At 44.6% G+C, this 13,227-nt stretch overlaps 1 protein-coding gene across 1 annotated transcript in view; it reads right to left on the bottom strand.

Annotated features, from left to right (window-relative positions):
• LOC128902130 (microtubule-associated protein 1B-like) overlaps positions 1-13,227 on the bottom strand; it is an 86,253-nt gene that overhangs the window by 17,019 nt on the left and 56,007 nt on the right. The window contains exons 4-5 of the mRNA XM_054184541.1: positions 3,880-3,962; positions 426-566 (exon numbers count right to left, since the gene is read on the bottom strand). Coding sequence (XP_054040516.1) covers positions 426-566; positions 3,880-3,962 — 224 coding nt within the window. The remainder of the gene's footprint in view (positions 1-425; positions 567-3,879; positions 3,963-13,227) is intronic.

The following is a 13,227-nucleotide window of genomic DNA, read 5'->3' as shown; positions in this document are numbered from 1 at the left end:
AAATTCTTTACTGTGAGGGTGGTGAGGCACTGGAACAGGTTACCCAGGGAAGCTGTGGATGCCCCATCCCTGGAAGTGTTCAAGGCCAGGCTGGACGAGGCTTTGAGCAGCCTGGTCTAGTGGGAGGCGTCCCTGCCCATGGCAGGGGGGTTGGAACTAGATGATCTTTTAGGTCCCTTCTAACCCGAACCATTCTGTGATTCTATGATTCTATGAAATTAAAATGTAATTGCTTTGTTAAGCAATGTACATCAAAACTAAAGTAAATTAAATAAATGTCTTGAAAGAAAGCCTATAATGAAAAGTAAAGAGCATCAGCATTAGTTAGCCAATGCTAACTCTAACAACACAGAGGGCCATTTTTAGTCTTCTAAAAACCTGTGTCATCACATGACAATGTATGGAAGACACTTTTCTGAACACACCTCTTGATCTGTGAAGATCTCAATGAAGTTCTGGAAGGAGAAGGTCCCTGACTGAAGAATGAGTTCTCCTGTGTTTTCAAAGCACTGTCCAGTTAGTACAAGGAGTTTGTGTCTTGCAGCATCTGTGACCATTAAGCGCACCTAGAAGGAGAGAAACACATCAATAATGGGAGTTACCATGTGTAAATTCCTCTGAGAACATACAGTTTACCTCATCTAATTTAACACATATTTTGCAACACGGTGTCCCAGGACTGTCAAAACATTTTCAAGTTATAGTGCTGTTTGCAAAAGACAACAAAAAAGGAGCAAAAGGGAAAAAAGGAGGCACAAGAAGCAATTAAAGTTAAAGTCTGATGAATAAACCTGTCCCGGTTTGAGGTAAAACAGAACCAATTTTCTGATTTGTAATTTTACTTGTTAGCTAAGCCTCTTCTAACTAACTAAGCTCTCTGAAAGTAACAGCATATTGTGCAGAAACTGTTCACTCTCAGAGTGATAAGACCTATGTTTATAGTTCATGCCAAGAAATGGTATGCAGCAAGGCTCTTGTTTATACTTATTGCTATAACAACCAAGGTCAGCTAATTTAATTATTTGCCCCATTGGAGGGTCAGAAGCAGAAAAGCGTAGAGGGGTCCCACCTGCGGGGAGGAGTGGACAGGACAGGTGACCCAAAACTGACCAACAGGGCTATTCCATCCCATCTGCCCCATGCTCAGTATAAAAGCTGAGGGATCAAAGGGTCAGTCCGCTTTCTTCAATGGCCGGTGTCTGAGAAGGACTCTGTTCGTCTGCCTTTGATCCTGATACGAACGTTCCTGACTCCAGATCTGGAATCCAGCTCCCATACATCACTGAGTCCAATCTGGGACTTTCCCTGTGCCTGCTGGTGATGCAACTGTCATCCTGGGATCTTGATACTGGTTTTGTATATATTGTATCTATTTCATTATTTTCTTTTTTTTACTATTTCATTAATTTATTAATGTTTTCATAAAAGTAGTTTAGTTTTTTTCTAAACTCATAAATATCTTTCTCTCTCACCTCTCTTTGGAGAGAGAGGTGGGGGAGAGCATCTGTCGCTCGCTTCAGTGGTCAGTTTGGCCTAAACCGCGACAAAACCAAACTAATGACATAGGGATAAAAAGAGCAAGGAGTAGAAAGAACAAAATTTGAATGAAAAAATAAGATTTTCAATGAAGAAATACATTCCTTGTATAACTCTTGTTGAATGTTAATAGCACTGTATCAGGACAGCCTTGGCCAACTGTCCCCCATGTGCTAATGAGGACAACTACATGTCAGACTGTTTTTGGAAGGCTGATCTTCTTTTCCCAGTGTACAGCATTACTTGCCATTCAGTTGCGAAAATGTCACGAAAAAGAAGTAACAGCCACAAATCACACATAAAATGGCATATTTTGACTGCCATTCTGTTGAATCATCAGGTTGCACAGGAACGCATCCAAGCGGGTTTTGAATGTCTCCAGAGATGGAGACTCCACCACCTCTCTGGGCAGCCTGTGCCAGGGCTCTGCCACCCTCAAAGTAAAGAAGTTCCTCCTCATGTTTAGGTGGAACTTCCTATGCTCAAGTTTGTGCCCGTTACCTCTTGTCCTGTCACTGGGCACCACTGAAAAGAGCCTGGCCTCATCCTCCTGACACCCACCCTTTAAGTATTTGTAAGCATTGATAAGATCCCTCCTCAGTCTTCCTTTTTCCAGACTAAAAAGACCCAAATTCCTCAGCCTTTCTTCATAAGAGAGATGTTCCAGTCCCCTCATCATCTTGGTAGCCCTTTGCTGTCCCCTCTCCAGCAATTCCCTGTCCCTCTTGAACCGGGGAGCCCAGAACTGGACACAGTACTCCAGATGCAGCCTCACCAGGACAGAGTAGAGGGGGAGGATGACCTCCCTCAATCTGCTTGCCACACTCTTCCTGATGCACCCCAGGATGCCATTGGTCTTCTTGGCCACAAGGGCACATTGCTGGCTCATGGTCATCCTGAACTTTGTTTTTCCTGAACTGATAGATTCAATTTCCTTTTATGGTGAAAGTCAGAGCTCCATGGTATATCACTGTCTCCCCAAATGCAACCTAGAAATCTCTTGATATGTAGAACTAAGTTTTATATTTGCCATAATGGGCAAAGCATGTCTATTTCAACCTTCAATTTAATTCCTCTGCCTCTTTCTTATTATCTTGTTCTGGATATTGTCCAGTAAGAGTCTCACTTAGCCAGCCAAGGTAACTCAGTTTCTAACTTCTGGCTGTGACCAGTCTGGCAAGATGAAAGCAAATAAAAGATTGTCTCTCACAGTTTAGTGAGAGGCAATTAACAGCAACCAAGTCAAACATCTTTCAGAGCCAAAGGAGTAAAGCCAGGGGTCAGAAGGCATTAATCGTCCTCAGACCATGTTCTTCCATGTGGTCATCCATCAAAGGAATGACAAGCAACAGTGACAGAAGCAGCATTTCCCTACTTTTGGCAGTTCCTTCAGCTCTTCCCCTCCCCCATCCTTTATAGCTTTTTACTCTGAAAGCCTGAGTGTATTAAAGACAACCCTAAGAGCTGCTACCCACCTGACACCCTTGTTCCTTACCAAGTACCTCTAATGCAATGTAAGATGTTTTCGCACATAATTTTTAGTGCATGAGCTCCCATTAACTAAGGTTACTTACTTTTTTAAACTTCAGAAATTTCATTTATTTTGATGTGATTCTTCCTGTTTGTGTTTAATATCACTTAAGGTTGGTAACAAATTTGATTTTTCTCAAAGTACTGCAAGCAGAGCCACTTCATTTCCCAAAAGAACTTGTACTATGTCAGTGCTTCCCAGCACTGACTAGCAATGTAATTATCCCTGTTTTTTACAACCTTCAGTCTCACTAGTTAAGTTTGTCAATTTTGTCTTTGAGCTACATGCTCAGTTCTTTGACTTGAGCGATTTCATGAGGAATTGACAGTCCACTTCTGGGGCACTCTCCAGAGTCAATTGATCGTCACGTGCTTTTTCAAGGACAGATCACATAGATCAACCTAGAGTCACCACCATATAGATGGTAATTCTTCTCGTAGACCTAAATTTATCTCAGGGCACCTGGTTTCTTTTCAGGCACTTTTTCAGATGTAAAATAGGCATCTAGAGCTACCAAACAAGGGAGGAGCAGAAGAAAAGCAGATGCAAGGTCACCACAGCTGCCTTCACTTCATCAAGAAGAGAATTTAGTGTGTTATGAGGAAATGACTGCTGGGATAAATGGTGTGTTTCTGTTCTATGCCTTTGATGCTTTATCAGGAGTCCGGTAAACCAGGAAGAAAATCAAGGGATGTTCTTGATGATATTTGCTCCTAACATGTCTTTTCATCCACAGTTAGGAGCTGCTCTCAACCTGTCCACTTAGTGGAGCTTTTATGACGCATCCAGTGAAGTATTTCTGACTGACTTACCTCAGTACTAACTGCTTCGTCTGAGGGATTGATCAGGACTACAGTTTCTAAGACATCACTTCTGTGGTGAAGAATCTTCTGACCTGCAAGCACAGAGAGGAAAAAAAGAAAAGACATTAAATTCAACCAGCATGGTTTAAACCAGTGCTTTCCCTGAGCACTGTGCAACAGCCCTCTGGTTACACAGGGCAGTGCACACTGGCCACAGCAACTACTGTGCTGGCTCATGTCTTCAGAGATACCCATGGCATGTGGTCCTATGGGACAGAAACACCACTCCAAAAATTTCAAGGTAATGAAAACAAACTGGCAACAGTGCTGGGTCCCGTCCCTTCTCCCTGGTAGGGAGGAGTCCCTGTTACTCAACTTGGTCTTACTGAGCTGGTGTGGATCAGGGACTAGAGTAACCATCACCAGCTGAACTGGATTTTCATGGATGTGTCTACACCACAGATACAGCTGAGGTTACACAGTCCTGTAACATGCCTAGGTGGTTTTAAATGAGCTTTTCCAGCATTTATTGGTGGCTTGGCCACAGCAGGAGGAAAGTCAGCATGGGCTGTAAATTTCCCCTGCAAGAAGCAAAGTGAATACTTGGGCCATATGCCGGTGCTGCCCATCATGGCTAACAAGCACAATTTGTGAGACAAGCAAAGGAGCCCAAGGATGTCCCTGCTCCCCACCACCAGCACTGTCCTTCATAGCACACACATGCTCCTCGTCACACACTGTGGGAGTGCTCTCAAGCCAGGCAGCACCCCACACAGATCACAGGCCCATGGCCGCACCAAACGAACCAGGTGAAAGCTGGGACCCACCCTGCCAAAACTCCCCATTCATCCTTCTACTAATATTGATTAACACTGGGACACTGTAAGACATTCCCTATCAGGATGGTTGAACACTTGTCATGCTGCCCTGCTTCATCTTTCTCCTGCTTACAAAAACTATAGCAAGCAATGTTCGGCAACAAGAGTGAATAGACATACAAAATACAGTTATCTTGTGAATGACTAACGTCTGGGCAATTTTGGAGCAGCCTCACAGTCCATTGGCTTTCATACTTAGTAGTTAGTCTGTTCTCTGTATTTAATAGTGATCTGACTGGGAGTGGATGCCAGAAAAACACAACAGGACTCTTGATTTTTTTTTTTCCTATGGTAATTAGCAAGTTCTTATCAGCATCTCTTTCTGTAAGAAATGCAGTGAGATTAATTAGCAGCCATATTGTCATTCAGAAATCCAGACTGGTAATTAAACCAAAAACCAGAAGAGCTGTCCCTTCTCAGAAAACTGTAATATTAATCAATTAAAGTAATTAATTACACTTAAAAGGAAGTACAAGGGACACAGAACAAGTCATCTATTTGCCAACTTTGAAAAATTCCCCTGTAAAGAGACAAGGACGAGAATTGCAATGGTGAAAAGAGTTCTGCATTCCTGAAAACAGAAGAGTGGTGTGGAGGCAGTCCGGGAGGGTGGTTAGCCAGCCTTTCCCACACTGCCCTGGCCTCGGAGCAGGTTTGCTGCTGCCCCAGGCCCTACCCCCAGCAGGCCCTTCCCCAGGTAGCGGGCCCCAGGAAGCATAAGAGCTTTTAATCAAATGATAGAAAGTGAAAAAGAAGGAAAAAAAGAATGTTCTCAGGTAAAATGAGAGATGGAGTTGTAATTTACTCTCTTGTGCATGAAAATGCCTAGAGACTTGTGGATAATAATCTAATTAATTTGAAGAAACCTAGTTTTCTTAACACATATTCTTTTTGCTGTACTTACTTGAAAGAAGGAGACAGACTGTATATTATGAAAGAGGAGGAAGGGCAAGTCTCCCTCTGCAGCATTCAGTTCTGGCATTACCCTTTGTAATTCAATTTATTAGCTCTGCTTCCTTACCTAACAGGAATGCATATATAATACTACAGTCAATAAAACATACAGATGTCTCTGTTACCACAGATTCCTTCAGAAGATGCCTTGTGAGCTGATATTTTAGTTATTCTGCAGGTTTCCCTCTAATACATTAGGCAGAGTTTATTGAATCTAGTCTTTAGCATTTGGAAGGAAACAAAAGAAATTATCACCATTCAGTTGCCACAGAAATTTCTCGCTTAATAGTTGGTGACGCAGAACTCCCCCCAACTCCAATAGGGTAGGTAGAAGAAGGAGGAAAAGGAAAAAAAACTAGTGGATTGAGAAGCCTTGAACACTTCCAGGGATGGGGCATCTACAACTTCCCTGGACAACCTGTTCTAGTGCCTCACCACCCTCATAGTGAAAATTTTCTTCCTAATACCTAATCTAAATCTATCCTCTTTCAGTTTGAAGCAATTACCCCTCGTCCTATCACTACATACCCTTGTAAAAAGTTCCTCACCAGCTGTCTTGTAGGCCCTCTTCAGGTACTAGAAAGCTGCTATAACGCCTCTCCAGAGACTTCTCTTCTCCAGGCTGAACAACCCCAATGCTCTTAGCCTGTCCTCATAGGAGAGGTGCTCCAGCCCTTTGATCATCTTCGAGGCCCTCCTCTAGACCCCCTCCAACAGGTCCATGTCCTTCTTATGTTGGGGACTCCAGAGCTGGACACAGTACTCCAGGTGAGGTCTCACCAGAGCAGATTAGAGGGGGAGAATCACCTCCCTTGACCTGCTGGCCATGCTTCTCTTGACGCAGCCCATAACCCAAGGGGAAATGGTTAGCGACCTGCTAAACCACTTAGACACACACAAGTCTATGTGGACGGATGGTATCCACTGAAGGGTAGTGAAGGAGTGTCATATTTTTACTCCATGCAGGACCATGCAGCTGTTCACTCCCTCCCCCCAACTCCAATAGGGTAGGTAGAAGAAGGAGGAAAAGGAAAAAAAACTAGTGGATTGAGAAGTGGGTTGAGTTAAAGACAGTTTAACAGAACAGTAACAGAAAAAAATATTAATAATAATAACAGTAGAAGAATATACAAAATAAGTAATGCAATACAATTGCTCACCACCTGATGATCGATTGCCCAGTGTGTCCCGAGCAGTGATTGTGGATTCTTGTCCCCCGGCCAATCCCCAATTATATACTGAGCATGACGTCTATGGTATGGTATGGACTATTCCTTTGGCCAGCTTGTCCTGTTTATGCTCCCTCTCAGCTTCTGTGTAAGTACCCTTCCACCCAAGGGTACTGAGGGAGCTGGTAAAGTGCTCACCAAGCCACTTTCCATCATTTATCAGTAGTCCTGGCTAAATGGGGAGGCCCCAGTTAGCTGGAAGATAGCAAATGTGATGCCCATCCACAAGAAGAGCCAGAAGGAGGCTCCGGGTACTACAGGCCTGTCAGTCTGACCTCGGTGCCATCACACAGCACGTACAGGACAACCAGGCGATCAGGCCCAGTCAGCATGGGTTCATGAAAGGCAGGTCCTCCTTGACAAACCTGATCTCCTTCTATGACAAGGTGACCCCCTTAGTGGATGAAGGAAAGGCTGTGGATGTTGTTTACCTGGACATTAGTAAAGCTTTTGACAGCATTCTCCTGGATAAACTGGCTGCTCGTGGCTTGGATGGGTGTACGCTTCACTGGGTGAAAAACTGTCTGGATGTCCAGGCCCAAAGAGTGATGGTGAATGGAGTTAAATCCAGTTGACGGCCAGTCACAAGTGGTGTTCCCCAGGGCTCAGTATTGGGACCAGTTCTCTTTAATATCTTTATCAGTGATCTGGACAACAGGATCGAGTACACCCTCGGTAAGTTCGCAGATGACACCAAGTTGGGCGGGAGTGTTGATCTGATTGAGGGTAGAAAGGCTCTGCGGAGGGATCTGGACAGGCTGGATCAATGGGCCGAGGCCAACAGTATGAGGTTAACAAGGCCAAGTGCTGGGTCCTGCACTTGGGTCACAACAACCCCCATGCAATGCTACAGGCCTGGGGAAGAGTGGCTGGAAAGCTGCCCAGCGAAAAAGTACCTGGGGGTGTTGGTCGACAGCCAGATGAATATGAGCCAGCAGTGTGCCCAGGAGGCCAATAAGGCCAACAGCATCCTGGCTTGTATAGTGTGGCCAGCAGGACTAGGGAAGTGATTGTCCCACTGCACTTGGCACTGGTGAAGACTCACCTCGAGTACTGTGTTCAGTTTTGGGCCCCTCACTATAAGAAAGACACTGAGGTGTTGGAGTGTGTGCAAAGAAGAACTGTTGAAGGAGAAGCTGCTGCCCGTGCATTCACGCACCATTCATGGTGTCGGACACACACACGGACACACACACACACACACACACGTCGTGTATCTGTGTAGCTGGGAGGGATTTGATCTGTGGAGTTGCAACTCTCGCTGACCAGCACTGATGGTGGTTACTTATATCCTATGCTCCCGTGGGCCAGACGCCCAGCTCCAGTGGTTGCATGGTTTCGTGCAACTTGAGATTGATTTCCAGAGGCAAGTGTAGTGGTCTGCACCATGTACACGTGCCTGTTTAGAGTTGCATGTGTGACTGCCTCCCTCTTCAACTCCTTGGCATCAACAAGTGTTACTGCTTATCTTACAGGGTGGGTGCTGGGTAGGGTACGAGCCCCTACGAGGGCTCTGCTATCTCTCGTGCAACCCAGGGGGTGGGGACTCATCTGGCTATCACTGGATGAAGATAAGGAGGGAGCCTTGTGTAGACAGGACAGCCCTACTTTTCGTCAGCAAAGACAGTAAAATCAAGATAACAGGAACTTGTGTAGCTCTTCGTTTCTTCAAAAGGCTCCCATGCCCGATGACTGACCTTTGCCTCATTACCTGTGAAATGCATATTAAAGTTGACACCCCTGTATATGCTAATGAAGATTATAGAGCTCATGCTAAACATGTATGACTAGAGCACTCGTCTCTCCACCCAAATCATACTACACGTCACCTAGGGGAGGGAAACCTCATAACTTTGGGGATAAAAGGATGGAGAAAATGACTGTTAAATTGGGAGAGAAGAAACTTGATACCCGACGGACCAGCCGTCCAGAGTGTTCTCTTCCTCCACCCCAGGCAGGGACTCCTTTCTGGGTAAGTGCTGCGCCTTTCACCCTCTGGGGAATGTTACCCCCAGCTTGTTGTATTATTATTATTTTTGCTAGCAATATTAACCTTAATTAGTAGCGCTATTGTAGTTAGCGAATTTATCAATAGCAATCTCGAATCTGCGACTGTTGCTCTCAACAAAATAACTAATTTCGATTTTTGTGAATCTGATTCAGTGAAAGTCCTTTGCTGGGACTCTGATAGACAAATCAGTGAAAGTCCTGGGACTCTGACAAATATTGAAACTACATTCCTTTTAACGCGACAGCTCCCATCCCATATAAAACTTCAGAAAGGTCTCTACTTGCTGATATTAGTAACATGGTCCTATGTCAACTGCTTGAGAAACAAATAACTACCCTCATTTATTAAAACTGTCAACAATTTTGTAAGAGTAGCACAGGCTTAATGCTCAGGTTGATACTCAGATGCTCAGCTGGAATGAAGGAAAGTCTCCCATGGGAAGAGTTTTATCAAACAGAAATGAAGTACCACAGTGTGGGAACAGAAAGCAGCAACAGCATTTCACAAACTGGCAAGAGTCTGCGACTTATTAAACTACAGATGAAGTGGGAGAATCTGAGACTTGTGTAGAAGATCTGGGGTTGTTTTAAATTAACTCTACCAGAATTTTACAGCATATCTCTACACGTTGTACAGAACATTTTTGTGACGTGTCCAATATATTTTGTTCAATATATTCATTAATGACCTAGATGAGGGGACAGAGTGTATCCTCAGCAAGTTTGCTGATGATACCAAGCTGGGAGGGGTGGCCGACACTCCAGAGGGCCGTGCTGCCATCCAGCGTGACCTGGACAGGCTGGAGAGCTGGGCAGAGAAGAACCTAATGAGGTTCAACAAAAGCAAGTGTAAGGTCCTGCACCTGGGAAGGAAGAATGCTAAGCACCAGTATAGGTTAGGGGCGGACATGCTGGGAAGCAGCTCCGAGGAGAAGGACCTGGGGGTCCTGGTAGACAGCAAATTATCCATGAGCCAGCAGTGTGCCCTTGTCGCCAAGAAGGCCAATGGCATCCTGGGCTGCATAGGGAAGACTGTGGCCAGTAGGTCGAGGGAGGTCATTCTCCCCCTCTACTCTGCACTGGTGAGGCCACAACTGGAGTACTGTGTCCAGTTTTGGGCTCCCCAGTTCAAGAGGGACAGGGAACTACTGGAGAGAGTCCAGCGAAGGGCAACCAAGATGATTATGGGACTGGAGCACCTCCCTTATGAGGAAAGGCTGAAAGAGCTGGGACTCTTTAGCCTGGAGAAGAGAAGGTTGAGGGGGGACCTGATTAATGTTTACAAGTATCTAAAGGGTGGGTTTAAGGAGGACGGAGCCAGGCTCTTTTCAGTGGTTCCCAGTGACAGGACAAGGGGCAATGGGCACAAGCTAGAACATAGGAAGTTCTGTTCAAATACACGGAAAAACTTCTTTACGGTGAGGGTGACAGAGCACTGGAACAGGCTGCCCAGGGAGGGTGTGGAGTCCCCTTCTCTGGAGATTTTCAAGACCCGCCTGGATGCAGCCCTGAGGGATGTGCTTTAGGCAATCCTGCTCTAGCAGGGGAGTTGGACTAGATGATCTCTAGAGGTCCCTTCCAACTCTGAAGATTCCGTGATTCCATGATTCCATGATTCCGTGTCAGAGGAAGAAAGGAAGAAACTTCCAGGTTGCACAGAAGTGATTGGGTAGCTAGATTTTACGCACTTCTAGTTTATGGAAAGTAGGTCAAAATCCTATCTAAAGACTTCTGGAAATATCCTGTTTGGAAGAAATCTACCTATGCTGTAACTCCATCGTAGGAGGCCACCAAATTTGTCAGGCATGACTTGTCCTTGGTGAAGCCATGTTGGCTGTCACCAATCACCTCCTTATTTTCCCTGTGCTCCATGATCTTGACAGGCATAGAGGTGAGATTGACTGGCCTGTAGTTCCCCAGGTCATCCTTCATCTCCATGCTGCCAGGGACAGTGAAAGGCATCAGATGTATTTTTTTCTATGGAATCAGAAGGGAAGGTATAGCAAGGACCTTTGTGAAAGTAAGGGTAAAATGATATGGGATAATAGGTAGTGAGCTGGAAATGGGCTTGCAGGCCACTCTGTGCAGAGCCAGACCTGCTTTCATTTGTTGCTGCTTTGTGCCGGAGGGGCATTTCCCTGGGGAAATGTCACATGTATATATGTGTGTGTGTCTGACTATGGCCTTGCTTTTCGTATTCAGCTTTCCCAGGAGTAGCCCACAGATGACAGCTGAAAGCCCCTGGTGGAGATCCTGGTTAACAGCCCCAATTTTGACTGGGGATGATCACTTGACAAGTTTATAGTTTATTTAAAGGTTGTTCTAGAAGTTCTTTGCTGCTTATTAAGGGTTAGGCACTATGATGTCAGTATATGGACTCAGCTGCAAAAGTTCAGAGTAGAATTATTAACTGTCCTTGGTTTGTAGAAAAATATTGGTAAATTTTCAATTTTATCTCTCCAAATGAATGGTAATTTTGTCTGCTGTGTTTCATTTGGGATTAGTGACACTTTGTGCTTTCATCCAAAATAAAACTGAAATAGATTCAGTCTCTCGATGCTTAAATGACTGCCCAAATTTAGTAGTGTCACATATTGTTCATATTTTGAATGAAAACAGAGCCTCCCCCTTGAAGGGGAAATTCAAATCATAACTGCTCAGCAGTGGTAGTTTGTGACCAAGGAATGATCTGGCACGGAGGGCAAGAAGGCCCAACTGCAGAAGGGGTTAAACTAGCTGGAAGCAGGGATGCCAGAGACAGCAGGATTCCCTGCAAGGGAGTGAAGTTTCCCTTGGTGATGAGATAAGGAAGAGCCAAAGCATTGTCTTGTAGCCATCCTGGAATGGGAGCACTCAGAGGCCACCTTTGGGCAGCAGAGCTGGGCTGGGACATGGGCCCACTGGCCGGGCTGAGGTGCCCCATGCAACTGCTCATGGGATTGGTGCTGGTGCAAGTGGCTATGAAGCATCAGCTGGCGACTCATCTTTGCAGACTCCTTGTAGAACCGCTTATGGTGGTAGGACCCTGCCCAATGTAGTGGGTTTTTTTCAAAAATATATATATTTAAGCACAAACGTGTCTAATTCTCCTCAAGGGGTACCATAAAAATTCCCCAACACCCTCTTCTTATTTTTGCACATTTCTGCCTCTGAATTTGAGCTGGTGAGTGGTAAAGGTCAAATTGCCAGTGAGATTCAGACCAGTATTTGAGTTCATGTGTACATCTGCTGAACCTTCCTTTATTTCTGATTTCATAATTAGCATTTGTGTATGTGTGCAAAGGCCAACTAATAAGTATCTAACAATTAATGTATGAATTTGAATGAATGAATACCTCCTTGCATGCAAAAATACATGCTTTGCATTGGTTTCACATACAGTTTTAGAGGCAGGAGTTTAAAAACTAGTACTGGAAATAAAACCGTAAAGTAGTCAGAAGTGGCTAGAGGCTGGAGACAACTTGATGTGATGACTATAAAGAACTGCAGAGCTGTCATGAAACAACATCCATGGTACAAAAGTTGACTTGCATAAGGGTGAGTGATAGAAAAATTGCTATGGGTAGTTCAGTAGGGAATGAATTTCAAATTTTTAATGCTGTGCCAGTCATGGAATATACTATTACATGGCCAAAGGGGGTTTATATGAACAGTGATTAAATCTTGCGACCCTTGAAGCAAATTCAGTATTAGAGATGCAACGTGCCAAGTCTGTCATTGACTGTTATGCTAATCTCCCACTGATTTTTGTGGAAGTTCACCTTTTAGGGTCATGGCAAATGGCCAAGGACTCTGAGGTAGGTGGCAGTGTCCCAAAAAATATTAGAAATGGAAAATCAGAAAATTTTGTTATCAAGCAACTTTTGGCATGTTGGGATTCGAATCCTGCTGCTATTGGTTAATGAGTCTTTGTGAGAGATGCTGTAGGATATGTAGAGATATGTACTGTAGAGATACTGTAGGATACTTCATCTTCGGTTTTAAGACTCACCGAGAATATAAAGAGAGCAAACCTAAGAGTCTGCAAAGATTTTGGTAGATGACACTAAATATGGATGGAAAAAGAGCCCAGAACATCGAACGTTAAGTACAATGCTTTTGACACGAGAGGGGGAGGATCTGAGAAAACTTTACAGGTCTGGGCAAGAAATAGGACTCTTCTTGTCACTGCATCCATACAGTGTGCAAGAGCTGCCTGGGCAGCATCTTCTCTGAAGCCCTACAGTGTGAATGCCCTTACCTTGGAAAAGGTTGCAGCACAACACTTTAGATCTTCTCTTTTCATT

The sequence above is a fragment of the Rissa tridactyla genome, chromosome W, assembly GCF_028500815.1.
Source record: "Rissa tridactyla isolate bRisTri1 chromosome W, bRisTri1.patW.cur.20221130, whole genome shotgun sequence".
NCBI lineage: Eukaryota > Metazoa > Chordata > Aves > Charadriiformes > Laridae > Rissa > Rissa tridactyla.
The sequence above is the reverse complement of the archived record's forward strand: the minus strand, read 5'-3'. Positions and strand labels throughout refer to the sequence as shown.